At 36.0% G+C, this 23,677-nt stretch overlaps 1 protein-coding gene across 1 annotated transcript in view; it reads right to left on the reverse strand.

The window, feature by feature from the left end:
* The window catches only part of SGIP1 (SH3GL interacting endocytic adaptor 1), an 86,715-nt gene that overhangs the window by 27,139 nt on the left and 35,899 nt on the right, over positions 1–23,677 (reverse strand). The window contains exons 11-17 of the mRNA XM_058176666.1: positions 23,105–23,190; positions 22,126–22,218; positions 21,018–21,092; positions 18,868–19,323; positions 10,754–10,878; positions 8,502–8,628; positions 1,726–1,785 (exon numbers count right to left, since the gene is read on the reverse strand). Of these exons, the coding sequence (XP_058032649.1) occupies positions 1,726–1,785; positions 8,502–8,628; positions 10,754–10,878; positions 18,868–19,323; positions 21,018–21,092; positions 22,126–22,218; positions 23,105–23,190 (1,022 nt within the window). The remainder of the gene's footprint in view (positions 1–1,725; positions 1,786–8,501; positions 8,629–10,753; positions 10,879–18,867; positions 19,324–21,017; positions 21,093–22,125; positions 22,219–23,104; positions 23,191–23,677) is intronic.

Consider the following 23,677-nt stretch of genomic DNA (forward strand, 5'->3'; position numbering starts at 1 on the left):
TTTTCTTTTATTCGTATCCTTTACATGTATTTATAATTATGTTTACACTTGTATCTGTCATAAAATAAATGTTTGATGAAATAAAGAAAGAAAGAAACAATAAATAAATAAATAAAATCCCTGTTTCATAGCTGTTTTCTAGATCAGCACAATCACTCCATCCTGGGTGGTTTCCATACTACTGATCACAGAAGGGATATGACATTTGCAATTGGAATACACTATGTCTAGGCCTCTAAAACCCTAAAATGTTTTCCTGAAAGACAAAAACCTAACAAATAACTATCTACAAATTAGCATGACTTTTTAGGACAGATTTAGGCAGGTGCTTCCTAATTAAGGAAAATTCCTCTTTCACATTTGCTGTGTCTAGCACATAGATGAAAAAGAAATGATTGATTCCTAAAGCAACCAAACTGCATTATTCTTCTTATAAGTACATCACAAATCGCAAATTAGATGTAGCACATATATGGAATTACTCGATGTTACATTTAGTTCCTCTTATGCCATTAGTTGTTTTTTCTTCCAGGTCAAGATATATTAAGTCAATTAAAAAAATAAAAAAGCACAGAGCAATTACAAGACTTGTCAACAAAGTGACATTCCTCTGCAAAAATTAATTGGCCTGATCCTAAAGATTCATGGAAGCAATTGGCTCCAAAATAACCTCTGCAGATAGTCAAGAGAAAGTAATTTTACTAATTTCCCTTCAGGCCCCTTCTTCAATGCCACCTAAGAGAAACTCCAATTCTCTAGTGAGGATTTTATGGAGATGCAAAATAATAATTAACAAAAAGGATTGGAGATCAACCAGTATCAGATATCATGGTCAAAATTCTGGATAATGATTGAACTCTTGATCCAACCTACAGTGTACACTTCTCTAAGATTGAGGGGTTGTTTTTTTGTTTAGATTGAAAAAGTATGCAGAACTACTATAAAATCCCATAGATATCATGAATATATAAGTACAAAATGCCATAGATTAAAGTTAGATGATTATTTTTCCGGCTACAACAAGGAAGCATTTATTATAAGGCAAGATGTAAATCTCATTAATAGCAAAGCTGGAAAAAGTCATACATAGTTTACATGATGACCATACACGATAAGTGTCATTGGATGATGCTAAAGTATAAATGGGTAATTCATAATTTTTATAAACTGAACAACACTAGTTTACAGGAAAAAATAACTTTTACTTTCTAAAAATGCTAATGTATAATTCAAGCAGTTAATTAGTATAATTAATTAATTACACTAATTAGTGGAATAATATGGTAGTTTATTAATTATTTGGGAGATTATCAGTATGATGCCAAATTCTACAAGTAGTAGCACAAACATTACCTTTATGTATATATAGTGTAATGACTATAAAATGCAAACTTGATTGCAAAGCATACCAGAAGCCTTGGTTGACAGAGTCAAGTTCCTTGGTGATCAGTAACTGAAGTCGTTATTTTTTATATTTACTGTATAAATAGCCTCTCTTTTTACCTTGACATGAAAATAATTATAACAGTCGAATGGACATTGTAGCAATAACCCAATTTAAAAATGATTCTGATTGAGCCTATCATGTCCACTAAGTAGCCATAGCATTAACTATACTGAAAAGTAGAATAGGTTTCTTTATTTAGGAGAAGCCAATGGGCCTCTATTAAAATATAAGAAGAAGGATGTTTAAAGGTCCAAGCCAATATGCTATGCACTACTTACCTTCAAAAGTCAAATAAAACTTTCCTCTGTCAAACCAGACGAGAGAAGGCTGTTCATTTTCTGTATGGCCGGGAGTTGAAGCGGAATGGGAAAGGTTAAGGAGAGGAGAGAGAAGGACATAAGTGTGAGTCAGAAAGGCAGGTTATTAATCTCACTACAGGGAAAGAGGAGGTGCTGCAAGTTGTTAATGTGCAAGGAAAATTGGGGGGGGGATTTTAATCGACAACGGTCTTGTTTTGTTTTGGGAAGAAACAAAATAAGCAAGTATGGAATCTTACTAGATGGGGATAACTGTGAATTTCTGAAAAAGTGATTGAGATTTTTTCTCTCTCTCTTCTTTAATGCTATTTTATTTTTTTCTTAATGGGGTATAATATCAATGCCTGGTATCAGTTTAACATAGTTTAATTCCAATAGCTTTGTGTGGAATTTGTCATGTATGTGTCTTTTCCCTTTGAAAGATGAAGCTGCAATCTTGCAAAGTTGTTTGAGCATGAAACATTTAAAAGTAGAGAACCAAATAATGCTACAATTATGTCTTAAAACAATCATGAATCAAGGGGAGGCCTGAAGAAGTTTCTGGAGCTACATACACTATTTGTAAAGGCAACATACGCTGTAAATCTGATATAATGGATCTTCAAAATTGATATCCTTCCCAAGGGGGACATTAATATCTGGCTCAGAGTTTATCCAAGTAGCAATGTTTAATTGAGATTAATAAACTGGTGAACAGAATTTCAGTAATGCTTGTTAAGTGCAGGGTTTTATCCATCCTTTTTATTTTGTTAAAATTCCAAATGAAGAAACTTTTAATATTTATTTGTCAGCAATTAGAAGTTTCTTTGACTTTCATTACTTGAGGATTCAGGCAACATGACCAACAATTAGAATTACATGACGAACTTCTATTACTGAAGTTAATGCACACCTAATTTTGAAATTCCTGGAAACAATATATGTATCCATACAGCCATGGATGTATGTATGCATGGATGTCTTTCTGTCTCAGGTTTGGGACAACATATGGACAACATATGTAGTTAATTCTTCGTACATAATAGTCCTTGGTAAGTTTTGTTATTCCTGCATCAAAGCATCAAACATTATGTCACCACTCAGAAACTCATTCGAGCATTCAGAACGCTGCATTTTTATGTGCAACATGAGTTTCTCTATATCAGCTATGCATTTAATGCATTTGACTCTCATAGCAGTGAGAATGGTAGTGAAGGAAGCATTTAAAAAACACACAACTCTGCTTGTACGGTACCTGCAGATGTTTCACAGTGTCTTGCAAACATGGGCAATTTGTCATTATAAGTATCATCTTCCGAAACCCACAAACAAAAGAAACGCAAAAGAAAAATAATGAAAACACAAATTCTAAATGAAAACCAAAGGAGCTCCTTATTAACCAAATCCACAAATATTACAATTAAAAAAAAGTTTTACATAGAAATGGTGGACACATCTCTTTTATTATCAAAGTTATGTTCAATACTACCACTAACACAAAAACAAATATAAGAAAAGGCAAATGAATGAACAAAAGCTATGTGGTATTCTTTTGGACAAAGTATAAATGTACGGAAAAAATCTCAGAAACCAAAAGAACAATGTGTGATAAAATAACGTAAGACTGAAAAGCATGAAATCTCTGTGCTGCTAAGCATTATTCTTTATTTCAAATGAATGTGTGGGCAACCAGTTCATTTTTTTTTACATTCATAGATTTAAAATCTTGTTCTTCCCTCCTCCTCCTGCTTATTGCAATTATACCTGTTGAAGTGTTATTTTTTTTAATCCAAAACCTTAATGGATTTCTCTGTTTTGAAATATATTTCATTCAATCCTTCTTGCAATATGAAGATTTTTCCCAATGTATATCCCCCCCCGCTCATCTGTTTTGCTGCAAACGGGAGTAGCTTGCATGTTTTGTGATCCAGCTGTGGTGAAGACCCAGCAAGAAAGGGTCCTGCTCCAAGGGACAAGTTCCTAGCAGGTATTTTGAAATCTATGTTGATTGTTCAAATGAAAGGCCCAAACTAATCTTTGTACAACCAAGATTGGTTTAACTGTAATTGCCACTTCATCCCCACAATAGAAACTGTCCATCAAGTTTTTGCCTTTAGCTAGAAATTATTACATGCTAAGCCATTCAGGATATTCAGCACACCTTGTGACATATGCAGTTGGTTGGCCAAGCTCATTCCATCTCATTCAATAACCAACTACATTACCAATTTCAACAGCATCAAGAGGCTTTTTGAGTATATAATGCTTTTGAACAGATATGGTAAGTAAACACTCTTGGTTTTAGATGACTAAATTCCATTTATTTTCTTCCAAAGCCAATACATTCTGAAACATTCCCCGGGGTGTGTTTTTCCCCTTTCACCTTATAAGAAAAATTTAAGGGAGATTGTTAAAATTAGGGTACCTGTGGGAAATACGGTCCTTCCCTCCGTCCCTGCTCAGCGAGAGCATGGGGAGAATACAGAATTTGACATTTTAATGATTTTCTTCATTTAGAACAATGAAACAAATTTTCAAGCACGGCCACAGACATCCAACAATATCAAAAGGACAAAACAGCTTGCTTTAATACAAGAAAAACTTAATTCTTGCGTTCAATAACACATTAAAAATTGTCTTAAAAATGGTTTGCCAAGAATGTGACAGTTCCTATGGCTCTCTGTAGTACAGAAATACAGATTCAACAAATTTTAAATATAGAAATGAAGAATTTAAATTGCATTGTAATATATACAAATTACAATATATTTGTAATATATACAAATATTATTTGTAACACATAAATAATTATTAAATATAGCGATGATAAAATAAGAGCCAATATGATTTCTGAGCCATTTTTCTCTCATAATTCTCATAATCATTTTGTACTACAGCCTGTCTACATCCCATTATATATTTAACAAAATCTCCAAGACCATCAATCTACTGTAAATACAGCTGGTATATTTTGGTAATTTTAATTTCTACAGAAGGTTAAATTAAAGATATCTGACCAGTTCCCCTAAACAAAGTAATTATTCTAAGGTAAATTATATATGGTTAATTAAACATGCTTTTGTTTTATCTTTATAGTTTTTACAAATAGGCCTGCAAGATTTGCAACTGTAATTTCTGAAATTCCCTCGCTGTTTGAAGATTTGATGCATGCTCCTTAAATACTGTATTGAATAAATTTAGTTTTCTATAAAATGCACTAATACATGGAACACTCAGCTTCACGTACAATACAAACTTTTGAGTCACTGATGACATAGCCTACTAAGAGACCACATTTTACAAAATTATAGCATTAAGTGAAGTGCTATTGATTCCACTGATTGATATACAGTGATAAAACATTCACAGTTCGATTGACCAACAGCAAATAAAAACATTGATAAATAATGAATTTGCAAAGAAGTCAGAAAAGTGCCTCAGACCATCTTCTCAATTTCACATTATGCATAATAGGCAATGAAATTGAATTTAGATTTTTCAGAAAGGCAACAAAGATTCTGAAGCAGTTGATTAAATGTTTAACAACTTATTAGTTGAATGTATGTTCTAGCCAAAAGGAAATTCATTTCCTAATAACAAAAGCAATTACAATAACATAAAAGATGCAAAACTTTCTGTAAAGAGTAAGAAATCATAGTGCCCAGCGTGTAAAGAAAAATACAATCATATCAATTGATTTCTCATATTGTCAACTTTGATTTATTTTGAAAGAATATTCAAACTGTTGCCATTCTGACTTCAGTCAGAATAATTGGGTAGATTTCAAAATAAAATGCCTTTTCTGTCCACATAGACTAGAAAAGAATTGAGAGAATATTGACATAAGAGGGGCATAACAGAAATGGTGATAAAGCAGAGTTTGCATTAATAGTAGGAGAACAACTATGTAAAATAACAGCAAAGAAAAGGATGTAGCCTAGCAATAAATGAGAATTGAATGCCACAAAATGATGCATAAAAGGGCACAAATATTGATGAAACAAGAAGCAGATCGAAGAGCAAATCTGAAATCTGCAGCAGAATGAACTATATCTGACAAAAAAATAATTAAAAATAAAATGATGCAACTGAAACTGAGAGCGGCAGTGGGAATCACAATATATGATTCAAGAAGATGAGAATGAAAACAAAAGTGAAAGAAGCAGCAAAGAAAAGGGCAGGAAGAACAAGAAAGACTAATGAAACAAAAGGAAAGGAATAGAGAATTTATTATTCTAACAATGCAGTTTCTTTAGGGAGGAATAATATTTTAAGTAATTTTTTTCACATTTCAAATTCTTAGAAGATTCATATCAAACATTTTTAGATACTTTTAAAGTTTTATTATTATTCACTTTCTGCAGTTCATTTTTTTTTAAAAAAACACATCTTGTTCATAGCATTAATTTGACAATGTCAATCTGTAGCTAGTTCCTGCTTTTTCTACTCACAATTGCATTTCTGTAATATTGCATGTATTTAGCATAAGTATATTTAATTTAGCAATGATTCCTGCAACTATCAAATGGTCAGACTGCTGTTCTTCTTTACAGAATCTTCAGCAAGTATAAGCTGGACCCATTCTAGTTTCCAACTAGAATGGTACTATAGTTGTTTGCTATTAAAACTACAGTAATCAAGGCAGAGGAGAAATAAACTTTAAAAAAATATCTAGAAGGCACCAAGCTATCTACTTTGTAGTCTTTCTCAAACAAGCTCACTGCTGATGAATTGCTGTTTTACTTAGATTGGGCATCCTTCACTTGTGATCATGATTTACAAAAAGGAGGAGTTTCTCTCTGCAGGCAGCAAAAAGTGGCAATTCACATCTTATCTTTAACTGGGCACCCCATGTGGCCATAAGAGGAAATGCCTGACAATTCACCACCTCCCAATTTCTACATTCCCAATAACATCACAGGGTTGAAGCCAGTGGTGGGATTCAAGTCATTTAACAACCGGTTCTCTGCCCTAATGATTTCTTCCAACAATCAGTTTATCAAACTGCTCAGAAAGGTAACAACCGGTTCTCCCGAAGTGTTGCAAACTGGCTGAATCCCACCACTGGTTGAAGCGCATGATTAAAAAGATCAAATTCCAGAAATAGTCTGCCAAGGTATGTGCCAGCATGATGACAAGATAACTGGGCTGTTGGTCCAAGCTCCGAGCTTGGCAATTTGTTTGCAAACGTTTTGTCACCATTCGAGACAACGTCATCAGTGCGCTTAGAATTGTGCTCATCTGAATTGTGCACAGACGAGCACAATTCAAAGCGCACTGATGATGTCTCCTTGAATTGTGATGAAATGTTTGCAACCAAATTGCCAAGCTCGGAGCTCAAACCAAAAAGCCCAACTACCAACCCGAGCTACTTATATTCAAATACATGTCAGATGATTCCTTTTTGGAGGAGGGAGGATTTGTTTGATGATGGACACTATGGGACAAGGAAGATGCTCTTGGATACTGACCATCATTTTTTTTAAAATTTATATTCCACCTTTTTACAAATAACTCAAGGTAGTGAACATATCAACACACCTTTGTTGTCCTATATTGATTAGAAAGGTTGTGTGCAATTAGTTTTCTGCCAATGCCATAGACCTGTAGCAGAGAGGAGCTTATAATAGCAATAGCACTTAGATTTATATACCACTTCACAGTGCTTTACAGCACCCTCTGGGCAGTTTACAATGTCAGCACATTGTCCTCAATAATCTGGGTCCTCATTTTACTGACCTCGGGAAGATGGAAGGCTGAGTCAACCTTCAGCCCGGTCAGCATCGAACTCCAGGCTGTGGGGAGAGTTTGTTTGCAATTCTGCATTTTAACCACTGTGCCACCAATGGTTAGATGCAGCAGCCCTTTCACATTCTGTTTCCTTTGAAATGTAAAATTAGAATACTTGGGTGATACAAAGCTAGCTTCCCTTTCTTTCTTCCCTTGGTCTCTATTAAATTGCCAAGATATTAAGGGATACACATGACAATTCTATACATATACATCTTCTGAATAGCTTATCAGAAAGCACATACTTCATTTTAATTTAGCACAAAGCAGTCGTTTAGAACTATGTTGGTTTTAACTAAGAACTTGCTGATGTAAAAATCTGACATTGCATGAGATCTATTCCTTTCTTGCTCCAATTCCTTTTCGGAAAAAAGGCACAGTGAAAGATGTAATTTTCTGTCTCAATGTATGTTACTTAGGAGTGTGTTCTGTCTGTATAATTTAGGAAAAAAATGAGTGTGTATGCAGAATACGAATGTGTTCTCCTTTAGATACTATCATATATAATTTGTATAATACTTTTTGTAATCTATAAGCATCCCCCAAACTTTCTGGTGTCAGGGAGCAGTTTCGGAAGAAAAATTATCTTCCTGGAAACAGAGGGAAGGATGGTTTTATGCACAACCTAAATCCTGCACATGTGCAGATGAACCTTCACTCACTTGCTCCAACACTTCCTAACAGGCTGCGGACCAGCACTGGCCCACGGTCTAGGGATTGGGGACCCCTTATCCAGAAGATCCTACTATTACATATATAAAGATATGTAAAAAATGTAGTGGTCAAAAGAGAATCACAGCTGCAATTCTCCGTTATGATTCTTCTCTGTTTTTTTTGGTTTCCATGCAGCATGATGATGACAACGACACAAAGAAAACATAGCCGAAATTAAAAAATGTCAAAAACCAAAGGATTTAAGCCATTCTGCTAACAGAAACTATTGTTCAAAAGAAAAAAAAAGTTGTTACCAATTGTAGGAGTAGTAGCTGCACTCAAGGAATTGGTGGATGAAATAGAAGAGGTGCTTTCGGCACGAGCTAAAGGTGCTATTGGAGGAGGACTAGATGAGTGAATTGGAGGGCTGAAAGGTCTGGACTATAGATAAACACAAAGAACATTAAAAATACACACAATAATCACTTAATGAACCCACTCAGTACTCAAAAATATTCATTACATAGTCTTAGATTTGGGGATAAAACCGAAGCAGGGGTGAAATCTACTTACCTTCCCTACCAGTTTGGAAGTGTGTGCGCCATCTTCACGTCTGATTTTAGACCCTCTGCGCATGGGCAAAGCCTTCTGCACATGCTCAGAGGGTCAAAAACAACCCGGAAGTAATGATGTCCAGGCGGGTGGGCAGAGCCTTGCTTTGCTTGCGTGCGCGCCATCTTCATGTCCAATTTTAGACCCTATATGCATGCACAAAGCCTTCTGCGCATGCGCAGAGGGTCAAAAACAGGTTACTTCCTGATTAAAACCAAGAAGTAACAAAATCCAGGTGGATGGGCAGAGCTGTCGCTACCAGTTTGCCTGAACCAGAGCGAGCCGGTAGCATTTAACCCCTGGGATAAACTGAGGATTAATCCATAAATATGAAGTAGATGTTTACTCTGATTTTTCAGCAGCCTTTTCCTGACTACAATTGATTGCAAGTTCCACCTTTAATTAATATAATCTTTGATTTGCCAGCTTCCTCTCTTCATCCAAGAAGAGTGTGACGCCAAAGATATGGGCCACTTTTGAATTTTGTTTTGTTTTGCTTTGAAAGCTTTGAAGAATCAACATGGAATCTTTCCTTTCTTAAGGGGCAAAATCATCCATTCGTTCTTAAAAATCCCCAAACCAACCCCAAAACCATGTATGATTTTATCACATTTGAAAGGTCAATAGCTAAAAAATTACATATTACAACCAAATCTATAGGTTCTGAATTCAGACTTGCCTTTCAGGAAATGGGAATATTGTAATAAAGATTAACCTGACAGGAGATTGGGACTAAATTGTTAGTTGATTTCGCTTTTCCTCCCACAAACTTCAACCATATCTCCCATGCTCTCAGAGAACAGGTTATCAAAGGAGCAGAGTGTGCTGACCTACTGGCTTTCAGCAAGTTGTAAATTAACTAGGTGTTTTTAATTAATTAGTAAGGAAAGCTGACAGTTTAATTCAATCTATGTTCAAGTCTAGAGTTCCATCCCAGGAAACTGGTCTAAGGGGCAAGGCAAGAAATTAAGAATACCAGCAGAGAAGAGTAATACACTTATGGGCCCTTGAAAATAAGGTCATAATAAGAAACTGTTCCAGTTTTAACTATAATGGACAAAGCATTAATGTTACGAGCCTTCAGATGTCTATCAGTTCTAATTTCAAGGGCACGTACCACTTGAAAAGCATATATTAATTATAATAAACCCTCCTCGTACTACAGGCTGCAGGTATAGACTTTTCTCTCTATCTTCTAATTCGATGCCCAAAGCTAATGATGCTCCTGTGGGTTGAGTGGCCTCATTTTTGGTGAAGCAAGAGTAGTACAATCGTATAGTATTCTGAATTCTGAATTCTTTGTATCAGAATTGCTATTTGGCTAGGCTTCTCTGTAGCAAATATCCAGTAATTCTTTCCTATTCCTTCCTCTTGGGTAAGGCTGGAGTCATGAAAAACAGGTGAAGGTATTTTAGCAAAAGTCACATTCCAGCTTCATCTTTCAGTCTATTAAGTACAAGCTTTTTCCAATCCTATACTTTTAATAAATATGGGATTATCTTGTCAAGAAATAGTTGCAAATAGTAGCAACGGTGATTGATTTGAAATGATAAAGAACTATAACTTATTATCATTTCTTTGCATGAGAAAAGCTTGATATTCTTGCTAAAGTAATTTTTGAAAAAAAAAAACCTTCATGAAAGTCAACAAAAGTACCCCACAATATTAAATTTAATTCATTTTATAAATCCAACATTAAATTATAACACTCTTCTGGATATTTTTAAATGAAATCAAGAATTTAACTAGAGACCTAACAAACATAAATTTACATTTTTTATTCATGTACTTAATTATTATACTTCTATTCCTCAAACTCACAACCAAGCCAGCCCACCGTAGTTAATATAATATTTTTTTCATATCTACAGTATTTAGCGTCTCTATAGTAGGCAAGAGACGTCCCAACTCAGTGCAATTAGCAATTTGTAAAAAAACAACAACAACAACATACCACATCAACACCTGGCTTTCCCGGAGGTAACTTTGGACGAGATGGGGGTCTAGGTGGCGGGGGTGGTGGGGTAGGGCTGCTGCAAGATGTCAACGGGGTCGCGGGGCGAGCAGGTGATGATGACCCTGAAAGAAATGTACACTATCAGTATGGGGTTAAGCTGCTCTCATGATAGCTCCCTCGTACCTTTAAAGTATATATCCCACAGTGTGGAGAGTCAATCAAGCTAAATAACTGCAAAACCAGCTTGTGATTTGGGTCAGGGGTTACTGAGTAAACATATACATTCATATATGTGGACTCAAACTGGATGGAATAGACAGCTGCTAACCAAATAGGTCACCATGAAGTCGAACAGCTTATTTTTCTGCTTTTGTGCCAGTGCAGTTTTCACACATACGTAACAATATATATGCTTTGGTTATATTTGCTTGCGCGTAAATCTTACTAAGTTTAATTCAAAAGGAACACTGGTTGAACTGCACCATTTTAGATTAAGTTTGGCTGCTCAGCATTCCAAAATTTTGCCTTCTTTCTTTAATATTAACTTGTAACTAAATGGACAAGTATGTTATTGTTCCAAAAATTTAATCGGGGATGCTGCAATCCATTAGTAATGATAAAAATAGGTACACTGCAAACCTACGCATATTTATTTAGAAATATGAATATACTCCCATGTAAATGGATTTACAACCTTAGTGAATGGTAAATCACAGTAAAAAGGATAAAAAGCTGGCAAATCAGATAACAACCAAGGATGAGTCATGAAAATTAGTGAAAATCTGATATTACTCTGGAGAAAAATGCATGTCCAGAATTTAAGAAATTGATATATTTCTTTCTCTTTCAAGGTAATTTTTCTCAAATCGCCGAACACGTTTTCTAAATTGCCACTGACAGTTGTTAAACAAGCTGTTTCATTTAAATATAATCATTCATTATAAAAGAATAATACTAAAACTGATTTTAGTCACATGCCAATGTCAATCCAACTACTATATAAATTCTTTTTGGGTTTTTTTGTTTTGTTTTGTTTTTTTGCCAACAGACTAGAATGTCTTTTTTGAAACTTAAGAATATGAGGTATCTTTAAAAACAGAACTCCAATATCATACCCCAAATGTCATTCCAATGACATCTAAGCTATTACTTATGTTTGTTTTAATTGGAAGAATTCAAGCTGTGTCTTCTTTCTACTCTATCAGTATTCCTTCTGGAAACTAGAACAATTGCAGCATGGAAGGAATTCACAGCATGGGCTCCTTGTATGCCCAGTGAGTGTACAGCAGTGATTAGTGTGTATCATAGGAAGGAAGTATGCTACAGTTGCTCTCACGCTGCCAAAGGGAAAATATAAAAATGGCTCATAAAACTTGTAAATATACATACTTATTATGTATAGAAAGGAAAGCAGTACGCTCCCTCCCATATCTGGGTAGACCAGGTTGCTTCAATAGGAAAAAACCTACTTAATCTTTTCCCTGGTGCAGCTTCCAAAGAGGAGAACCTGTGGCTTAGTGGTTAATACATCTGCCTAATATGACAGCAAGCCCAGGTTTAAATCTCAGAAGGGTATGGCTAGCTGGTGAGAACTAAATAGCTTGAAATAGATCTATACTAGTCTCCCTTTATTTCTTTATCAGTAAATTTAACACAAAATACTTATTATATTATCCGTTCCAATGAATAGTACATCATCTTTCTCTCAAGATGCAAAATATGTACATAGGGCTGCACAAAGCATTTGGAAGGGATGCTTTGTGAAACATGTAGTGTGAATGAAGTGCTCCTCCTTAAAGAGTTAAAGCAGACACATCCTCCAGCTGGCTTGGAGTAAATGCTGGAAGGATTTGCCTGATTGTCTGCATGTATTGTAGGTGTGCATGCATGCAATGCCACTTTGGGGGCAGTCAGCATAGAAAACTTGTACCTGCAAACAAATCCACAGGCAGCTAGGAAGAGGTGACTTGGATGCTTTGAGGATGAATATTTGGCTTGGGTAAGCCAAATATTGCAATACTTTACAAAGATCCCATTCTAAACATTTGGCACAGCCCTGTCAGATGACAAAGATTTATTTCAAGGGAATCGAGAAAGGAGGTCTATATTCAACCAATCAGATTTTTGTGGTGTTTTCCTAAGTCTTAAACTGAACCCTTTAGCATCAAACAAGACATTCTTGTCAGGAGGGTTGATCTATCATGTCAGTATTAGTGAAACTTTTAAGCACTGACTGATCGCATGCTTCATGCAGTCAGTAAAACACTCAGCTGCAAGGAGAGGGTGGATGGATGGAGCTTTAAAATACAGCATCATAAATTATTATGTAATATTTGTTGCATTAAAAATGTTCCATTTGCTAAGCATGCTCTGAATAATTTGCTTATGCAAGATGAGGCTTTGGAAAAAGTTGATAATTTAGGTTTTTTTATTGACCCCATACTGCTGGACTAGTACATTTTTTTGCTCTGAAACTAATTTTCCTTTCCTTTCCTTTCCTTTCCTTTCTCGCCCTGCCCTGCCCTGCCCTGCCCCTTTTCCTTTCCTTTCCTTTCCTTCATTATCATAAAAAAAATCTGCAAAATGATTGCACATATATTTATTGTGTACTGCTGGATAGTTCAGATTTCTCTATTAGTGACAAATGAAATAAAGAGGGAATGTATATTGATGAATCTATGTCTATGGAGATTCTCAATCATCCAGGGCACGGTTGTTCCAAAGGTGCTTTTTCAAAAGGCAACTGGACTTTTGTTTTTTCTTGAAGTCGTTTTGCTTCTCAACCAAGAAGCTTCTTCTCCAGTCGGAACATCTTCAAGGAAAAACAAAGTCCTGTTCCCTTTTGAAAAAGCACTCTTGTGATGAACCTACACTATGAAACTGGTGGCACTTTACCTTTGGAAGAATACATCTATCTTCTGGAAACAGCAAAGAAGCTTTATATTCAAGGAATGATACACAGAATTGAAAATGTTTTTACAAAATCTTCAGATACCTTAACAATTTTCTAAAATTTAATATTTAGTGTAGAAATTACTAGATAGTTCTGTCTCAAAATCAGAACAAGAAATGAACACTTTTAATAGAATTGTCAGATCAGTGTCTATGTTGAAACTGATTTGACTGATGACAAAAAAGGCTTTTTGTGCTGACCAATTGGCCCCCATCTTCACCCATATTTTCAATAAATCACTAGAGATGTGTTATGTTCCTTCTTGCTTCAAACGCTCTACCATCATCCCAGTGCCGAAGAAGCCCACCATCAAGGAACTGAATGACTACAGACCAGTTGCTTTAACATCTGTAGTCACGAAAACCTTTGAAAGGCTAGTGCTTTCCTACCTGAAAACCATCACGGATCCGCTGTTAGACCCCTTGCAATTTGCATACCGAGCAAATAGATCAACAGATGATGCTGTTAATATGGCTCTGCACTACATCCTACAGCATCTTGAGTCTCCAAAGACCTATGCAAGGGTCCTTTTTGTAGACTTTAGTTCAGCATTCAATACCATCATTCCAGACATTCTTCTAACTAAGCTAAACTAGCTACAGGTACTGGAACAGACTTGTAAGTGGATCACAAGCTTCCTAACAAACAGGAAGCAGCAGGTGAAGCTAAGCAAGATCACATCAAATATCTGTACAATTAGCACAGCCCCCCCCCCAAGGCTGTGTGCTCTCCCCACTTCTCTTCTCTCTGTATACCAATGACTGCATCTCCAATGATCCATCTGTTAAGCTACTGAAGTTCGCAGATGACACAACAGTGATTGGTCTCATTCGAGACAATGACGAATCCGCAGATAGACGAGAGGTCGAACAACTAGCCTTGTGGTGCAACCAAAACAATCTGGAACTGAACACACTCAAAATCGTAGAAATGGTGGTAGACTTTAGGAGAAACCCTTCCATACTTCCACCTCTCACAATACTAGACAACACAGTATCAACAGTAGAAACCTTCAAATTTCTAGGTTCTATCATATCGCAAGATCTAAAATGGACAGCTAACATCAAAAACATCATTAAAAAGGACAACAAAGAATGTTCTTTCTGCGCCAACTCAGTAAGCTCAAACTGCCCAAGGAGCTGCTGATCCAAGTTCTACAGAGGAATTATTGAGTCTGTCATTTGCATCTCTATAACTGTCTGGTTCGGTTCTGCAACCCAACAAGAAAAACACAGACTTCAGAGGATAATTAGAACTGCAGAAAAAATAATTGCTACCAACCTGCCTTCCATTGAGGACCTGTATACTGCACGAATCAAGAAGAGGGCCGTGAAAATATTTACAGACCCCTCGCATCCTGGACATAAACTGTTTCAACTCCTACCCTCAAAACGACGCTATAGAGCACTGCACACCAGAACAACTAGACACAAGAACAGTTTTTTCCCAAAGGCCATCACTCTGCTAAACAAATAATTCCATCAACACTGTCAAACTATTTACTGAATCTGCACTACTATTAATCTTCTCATAGTTCCCATTACCAATCTCTTTCGATTTATGACTGTATGACTATAACTTGTTGCTGGCAATCCTTATGATTTATATTGATATATTGACTATCAATTGTGTTGTAAATGTTGTACCTTGATGAATGTATCTTTTCTTTTATGTACACTGAGAGCATATGCACCAAGACAAATTTCTTGTGTGTCCAATCACACTTGGCCAATAAAAATTCTATTCTATTCTATTCTATTTATTTAAAACTATTTTGTTTTTAACTCCAATCAATCATTATGATAATTTTGGTGGTAACTGACATTTCAAAGGACTAGAATGGCTGTTCACACACACACACACATTTTTTTGTTATATTGTATGTTTCCTAGATATGCTTAGATTTTTTTTCTTTATGACTCAGCTTTCTGGTTATTTCCTATTTTTTTATTGTAACGAGTAGAGTAGAGTAGAGTAAAGTAGAGTAGAGTAGAGTAGAGTAGAGTAGAGGAAAGGAAAGGAAAGGAAAGGTAAAGTTAAAGTCAAACTTTCCCTCCCATCTAATTATTAAGCAAATGTATTCATCCTTTTTGAGTTCTTGACATACACTGCAGAATTCAGAGTGACTGGATTAAGTTACATTATTTTTATTGGGATTGGAATCTGAAAATACACTCCTTTGCTCCACTTTAATCCACACATAAAACTTCATGGAAATCTGTTGTGGTAAGTACACAAGAAGAAACTTCCTCAACAGCCATCAACTGTGTCCTTGAAAGTGCCAAAACAAGCAAAAACACAACAACCCCAAAATATATTGTACTAATTGATTATAGTTACACAGGAAAGGAATTTTGAAATAGGAAAGCATATGTGTCTATAGACCCCTATCTTCCTTAACCGGACATATTATTATATAGAACTGTAAGAGATGCTAAAATCCTGATTAACTTCCAATTCCAGTCACTCATGGGAATAATAAATGAAATAGATAATACAATTTTTTTTTGCACCTGCTTTTTCTAAAAAAGATGAATCCTAGATTGCTGTAAACAGATAATGTTGCAATTATATTGCAGATCCAACACTAACCCCAACTTGTATTTTTCTGGGAAAACATACTAATCAAAGGGCATTTCCTGCTTTAAACAAAAACAATAATTTTAAAGACTAATGATAACACTTATTCTGTTTCCTAAGAATAGTAATGATGAAATTTGCTATTAAGGAAAAAAGTACAGGATGGAAGGATAAGTTCTCCCCCTGGAATGGGGAGAGGGTTTGCCTCAAAATAGCGTTTGAGCCAGTGGTGGGTTTCAAATTTTTTTTTACTACCGGTTCTGTGGGTGTGGCTTGGTGGGTGTGGCATGGCTGGGTGGGCGTGGCAGGGGAAGGATAGTGTAAAATCTCCATTCCCACCCCACTCCAGGGGAAGGTTACTGCAAAATCCCCATTTCCGCCCAATCAGCTGGCAGAGAATAGATGGGGGCGGGGCCAGTCAGAATTTTTACTACCGGTTCTCCGAACTACTCAAAATTGCCACTACCGGTTCTCCAGAACTGGTCAGAACCTGCTGAAACCCACCTCTAGTTTGAATATATCTTTCTGTTCCCCTCTCAGAGATCACTCTTGCCACAAAAGGCATTTTTTTTGAAAATAGGGATTATGTAAGCATCAGCTGGGAGAGGTTATCAATGACAAGAGACAATTCTTCAGTCTCATCTTTAACAGTAATAGAGTTGGAAGGGGCCTTGGAGGTCATCTCATGCAGGAGACCTGTACTAGGGATTCGAACCGCCGAACTGCCAACCTTTCTGATCGACAAGCTCAGTGTCTTAGCCACTGGGCCACCTAGATGAACACATTGTTGATTTCCTATTTGTAATTAGGCAACAGGTAATTTTTCATTTCTTTCCAAAATTGAATTGGGAGCCAGAGAAAAAATAAAAAGCGTATGTTACACAAAGCAAGTTACTTACAGGACACGGTCAGGAAATTATTCCCATATAAAAAGAAACTACAGTTCTTTTTCAGACTCTGGGCAATTGTTTTTATTTACAAAGGGAGGTGAGTTTAACTTGCTGCTTGTAGAAATAATGGGGTGCATGTTTCACTCTCATCCCTCCATTTTTATTTTCTAAACTACTCAAAGGATACGTTAGGAAACATAACAAAGTGTTGCTCCCCTGAAGTGTTGATTATTGATCTGAGAGTTAAATACTTTTCTGTCTTGCTAAATTCCCATCAGAGCTCCTATTGGCTTGAGAATAGCCACAGATATTTTCTTATCATCACAAAGGGTAGGAGTTTTTCTTGATGTCATTTGGAGCACCTTAGAGTCCATGGTACACAACAGCAGCTTCGGAAGTAGATGAATGTACTTCCTGGGAACTAAAATAATTTTTCATGCTACCCATTCTTTGTTTCTTGGGCTATTACAGTCATTTGTTATACCCACACTTGTATTTCCAATGAAATAGCACTATATATAACTTGCTATTGGGATTACTATATTGGGATTACTATATTAAGATTAAATTTTTATCTCTCTTAAATTGAGTTCATTTCCTGATGACTGTACGGACATGTCCATTTTTTTCCCAATCTCACATCTAGAGGTTAGTGAAGCAAGAAAAACAAAATTGACTCTTTCTTTGCTCATTAATAGTATAACTCTTAACATACCTGTTAGCTGTTGTCTGGGCTAATTCTCATGAGGTTATAGAGTTATTCTTGAATAGAATTACAGCTATCTTTTAAAAAAAGAGCTTATCAGCTGAATGTAAGCTAATTGAGACACTCCTTTTGATTGCCAATTAAAATTCGCATTCTCCCAGATCCCCATCCCATTTAAGGAGAGTTTAGTTGATGATGTTTATTGGGAGAAGACAGGGAAATCCACCAATCTATGTCCTCAATATTTTCTGTACCATTTGCAGGCACCATTCTGTGGTGGGACAAAGATCACTAGAGTGGATACAGGCCTTTAGAGGGGGGGAAATCCTTCATTTAAGACTTAATATATTAATATGTGCTTATACTTTCCATATAAAGCATAAGTATTTCCTAGACATATGTGATCTTTGCTGCTATTGTTTTAAGTGCTATCAAATTGTGTTGTTTTTTTTCATGACTACTGATTATAGAAGTTCTGAATTATATAGATGAAGGGGAAAAGTCCTATTAGATTTCTTTTTTATGCAAAAAAGGTCAAGAAGGAACTGGGGCAACCTGGCAAAGTATGGATTTTTTTTCTTATGCTTTCCTCCTGAGGAAAATCCCCAAGTGAAGTAAAATAAAATACTTCATTTCTTGATTCAGAGCTTTAATAAATTTAGAGCAATCCTGATCAATGATAATACATTTCCACCTTTACCTGGTGCTTAAGACATAAAGCTCTCCCATCAACAATTAGACATTCAGCAATGGTAGGAAAATAAAACATACTATCAAGGATTCACAGCTGAGTTGGGTCACAAGAGCACGGAATTAAAGAAAAAAAAAGGCCACTGGGCACAGTACAATCAAACAAAAGGGAATGATTGATGCTAAAAGCCAAAAAACAAAAACAAAAAAACTAACAGCTAAAAAGGCTTGTTGTTTCACACGGCAGCATTCATGGCCACACTGAAGCACACTCAAAGCTGTTTAGACATACCACTGGTGCTTCCTGTGCCACCGCCAGGGCTGGGTCCGGGTGATGACACCACTGTCCTGTAGGTAGGAGGTGGAGGGGGAGGTGGTGTTGCTCTCTGTCCCACCCCAAAATCTTTAGGAGATGCTGCTGGTGCTAAGTTATCATCTTTAACGTGGGTCTGCTCTGAAACTTTCTTCTGAACCTCTTCTAAATTGAGTGGAGAAGGAACATTGCGAGAGACTTCAGCCTCTGGAGGCTCTTCTGGGATTTCGGATGCCACAGGTGGGGACACCACTTTTTCCCTTGAAGTCACCTCTGGAGTTACATTTTCCAGGGACTGATCAGAAAAACTGATCCATTTATCCTCTGCGTTATCAGCAACAGAATTGGGGGACAATACTGGGCCAAAAATGCTGTCCAAGTCATTGATTGATGGTAGTTTGTCACTTTTGACCTCTGTTGCTGTCTGGTCATTTCCTGTGGTCAAAGTAGTTGATTTCAAACTTTAACATCCAACTGGTACAGTTAAGTTGTATTATTGCTCTACGTATGTATGGGGCTTTTAAAATTCAAGCTACATTCTAGCACAAAGACATTTTGATAACACATTTAAAAGGTGCTTTTGAGAACACAGTTGCGTGCAGGTATCCATATAACTTTGAAGTACATTCCATGTAAATTACATTCTTCTTTCAAAATCAAATACCATACGTTTTATATTGATAGAGAAAATTACCTAGGCAACACAATTGACACTCTGACTTTATTATTAGATATTAGAAGAGAAATGGCAAAACAATAAAAATTTAACAAGGTGATGTATGTGCATAATGCATTGGATTATGTGCTATGCAATGTGACATTATTTTAGCAAATCAAAAAGAATATAATTCATAATACATTTCTATGCTTCAGCTGAATTGTCATTATTGCCAAAATAAATTTTAGTAAATGGAGCAGAACATTTGACAACAAATGTGTTAAGTGACAGGAAAAGATTCTTAGTGAAAAATTAATTAATGGTTGCTATATTCAAAAAATTGTTGCATTACTAAATTTCAGTGCTTGGGATAATCTGAAATTAAATAAACAGTTTCTAAATTCTTTTCCTTCTGTGAAAGAAATTTTTTTAAAGTTCAGTATGTGTCTTAAGCTCTGTGATTAGTCATCATTCAACAAATGTTAAGCAAATTTAATTCCCAATGACAACAAGAGATACATCCCCTCAGCCTCCATTTTATCTGAAACCGCTGCAATTTTCCAAATCTGCATACAAAATAGAAAACAATGTAAAACTATTTTCTTTTCATAAGAAAGAAGTTGACTATTCCATATATGCAGAGCTCTGGATCGCAGCTAATAAGTTCATTGATGGAATATAATTTCTGTAATTATTATTCTGTAATTATGAATATATATCCAAAATGCCCAATTTCTTTAAAAATGCAAAATTATATTACTTTTTTATTCAATTCCCCCCCACCTTCCTGATTGCTATATTCCAGATTGGAGAAGGCTATGTTTGAGAAACATAATCATTATATATTTTAGTATATTTGTAGTCTACCTTTCTATCAAAGTGTAGTACACCAAGGAAGTTAACCATCTACAATAGGCCATGTATATATAAATGAAATATGGATAAAAAGAGAAAAATTCTGATCCAAAATGTTACATATGTTTGTAAAGAAATGTTTTAAAAATTGAATTTGTATGCATGGCAGTTTTTCTTATATAACAGAACCACTTACTGAGAAAAAAAAACCTAAATGCATTGAGATTCAAGACAAACATATTTAAGCTTCCCAACTTCTTTTCTTATACAAAACTGAGTCTTGTAAACAAAAGTTTACTAATAAAATTACCCAAAAACATTCAAATTTGAGTACTTAATATAGCACAGGTAACAGAAGCATTTCAAAATTTCAAGGGTTTAGAAAATAATGTATGAAGCTTCATCAGTTATTTTTTGATATCTAAAAAGAGAAACTTGCTTAAAATATTTTGTGAACAAAATATTAAAACACATACAGAATATGCATAATATTAAGAAACTATGATTTAGTTCATACAGTATTAATGCTTCATCATGTATATTAAACAAGGTCGTCATTATTATGCAGCAAAATATACAAGTATTAGACCTGACTATTTGTGTCAAATATTCTTACCTACTCCAATTGTTAAAGGAGAACCAGCATGGGGAGGTGTAGCAGGAATGTTTTTGGGGGGAAGTGGTGGAGGTGCTGTAACATAAAAGGAACATTTTAAAGACAAGGATAGACAAAGTTCAATCACAAAGAATTGACAACTTGATCTCATGTAGATGTTGCTGCAATTCAGAAAGTTCATTGTACAAGCTGTTGTGTCTGCGCCCCCTGAGCCGGGCTCCCTGCCAGAAAGTGACTTGGAAAGTGACAGGAAGGGCCATCAGGATTTACCTCGGGAGCACCAGCTTCCTTGGCTCAGCTCCAGGAGCCAGAGGCAGACCAGGTGGAGGAGATAACGATACCTCTGTCCCCTGACTCTTTCTCCCCCCAGGCCACGCCTCCAGACCCAGCTGATAGCAATCAGGCCTGGCTGGACCCTAGGTTTCGTAGGCAGGAGAGGCGGGAACAACAGAAGCAGGGGTGGGGCAGGCCTAGGAAGTGCTGAGTCATGGAGCCACACCCCACAGGATATAAAAGCAGCAAGGGCTGCTATGCCTCTTCGTAGCAGGCAAATCAACTGCTTGACTAGAGCTGAAGTACTGTTTGACTCATCGGCGTCAAGGGAGATAACAGAGACACTTGGCAGACGCTCGCTAGTTTGCTGCCAGAGCTGATAGTGCCGGCTAATTAAATCATCGCTCGGACGGAGGCGAGGGGGACAGAACACAAGCAGAAGATGTTTCCACTTGTGTAGGAAGACCAGTTGTTAGCTTCTGACCTTCAAAAACATCCCATTATTTTTATTCAGAGCATCTCCACCATCAGAAATACACGTTTAATATGGAAGCAGACATAATCGTGTTGCTAAACATTGTACATTTTAAAATGAACATAGCGATTTTAATGATACATTTCTCGTCTGTTTTCTGATTTATTTCTCTTTCTAATATATTATATTGGCAGTAAAGGTGAGTTTTCATTGCACAGTGGAATTAATATCTCTGTTTCCACACAGTATAATGAGCCATGATCCCTAGTAGATTTACTGCTTTCTACATTTCACAGTTTTTCAATTACACAGAGCCAACAAATGAAACCACTTTTTCTACCAAGAATTATTCTAACTTACTTCCAGATGGGAAGGGCCGTGACGCATTTGGAGATTCTACACTTGAGTTCGCTGGTTGCACAGAACCCCAAACTTCACATTGATCTATGGGACCTGAAGCTATATATAAGCAGATATATAACAACATATTAATCTAGAAGTAACACGAGAACTTGATTCTTTTTTATTTCCAGTAAGAGTTTAACTCTGAACTTTAGGTACTACCGAATTGCAGCAGCTAGTGAAATAAAAGAAATAAAAACAAATGAATCCGAATACTTGTAGTATTTTGAGTGTTTGTTTTATCATGAAACGTGCAGTACAATATTGGAACCAGGCAGTGGCTTCCTGATGCACATACCCATTTCACATTTCTCATTCATCTAATATGGTACATATTTTTTAAAAAATATCAAAATGCTTTTAAAAATGATTCAGATAGGAGCAAAAAAAAGAAACTTAACATAGATTTGATTCCATGTTTTCCTTAGATTAGTAAATCTATGCACCCCAAGGGAGCATAGATACACTCACAGTAAGAAAGAAACAATCAGCTGCATCTGCTAGGAGAGCAGGGGACAGCATAATGAAATTGGAATTCAGACCCTACCCTTTCCATACCTGCACCAATAGGTTGCATCCAGATACAAAAGAGGCAGAGCCTGCAGTGAAACTGCTTTTGTTATTCTGAATAAAGCAACAAACTCTGGGGAAATGGACATAATTAATCAAATGATGAATCCAATGATTATTTCAGGTGAACCAGCCTGATGCAAAATCTACATGGAGTAATGGTATGGGGTTGAAATTGAACTGGAGCAGGTAAGGTCCAAGTTCCAATCATAGAAGTTAATTGGGTAACAATCACATTTTTCAATCCAAAATAACACAAGGGCTATAGGAACAAACTCAATAGAGAGAAAGCTAGGTATTCCCACTTGAGCCCTTGAGAGAAAGGCAAGCTATAGCTCTAATACATAAATACAATTTCATAATTTACCTTCCAATTTGTCTTCTTCAAATGCAGATTCTAGGGGTGGACCAAATAATGGTGCTAGGACAGCAGCGTCTTCTGAAGTTCTTTTGCTACAGAAAAAAAATAGTTACTTGATATCAGCAGATGTGACAAACGGGTTAGATTTAAAAAAAAAATCTTTTCCATAAAAACAAATGTCAAAGTTTTAAATATCATTTGATATATTTACACAAGAATTGAGTTTTGTTTTGACATTGGTTGTTATAGATCTGCTAATAACCATTGCCATATCTACAGTATGTAAGGAAAATATTATGTACCACAGTTTTAAGTTATACTGAAATATAAATTGCTGTCGATGTAGCCATTCAATGCTCAAAAGTTTACATATGAACAATTTATAAAATATTTTAAAAAAATTAGGTTCTTAAATGCTAATCCTTAAGAAATCAAAGAATACTATCCATATTACTATACTTGAATACTGCCAGGATTTGGACTCATGAAAATGAAACGGCAAATTTATTAACCTCCCAAGAGCCACTAAAAATTAAACCTGCACAGTCATAGAAAATTCTGAGTGTTGGGAGAATGGAA

This window comes from Ahaetulla prasina, chromosome 3, assembly GCF_028640845.1.
Source record: "Ahaetulla prasina isolate Xishuangbanna chromosome 3, ASM2864084v1, whole genome shotgun sequence".
NCBI classification, from domain to species: Eukaryota; Metazoa; Chordata; class Lepidosauria; order Squamata; family Colubridae; genus Ahaetulla; species Ahaetulla prasina.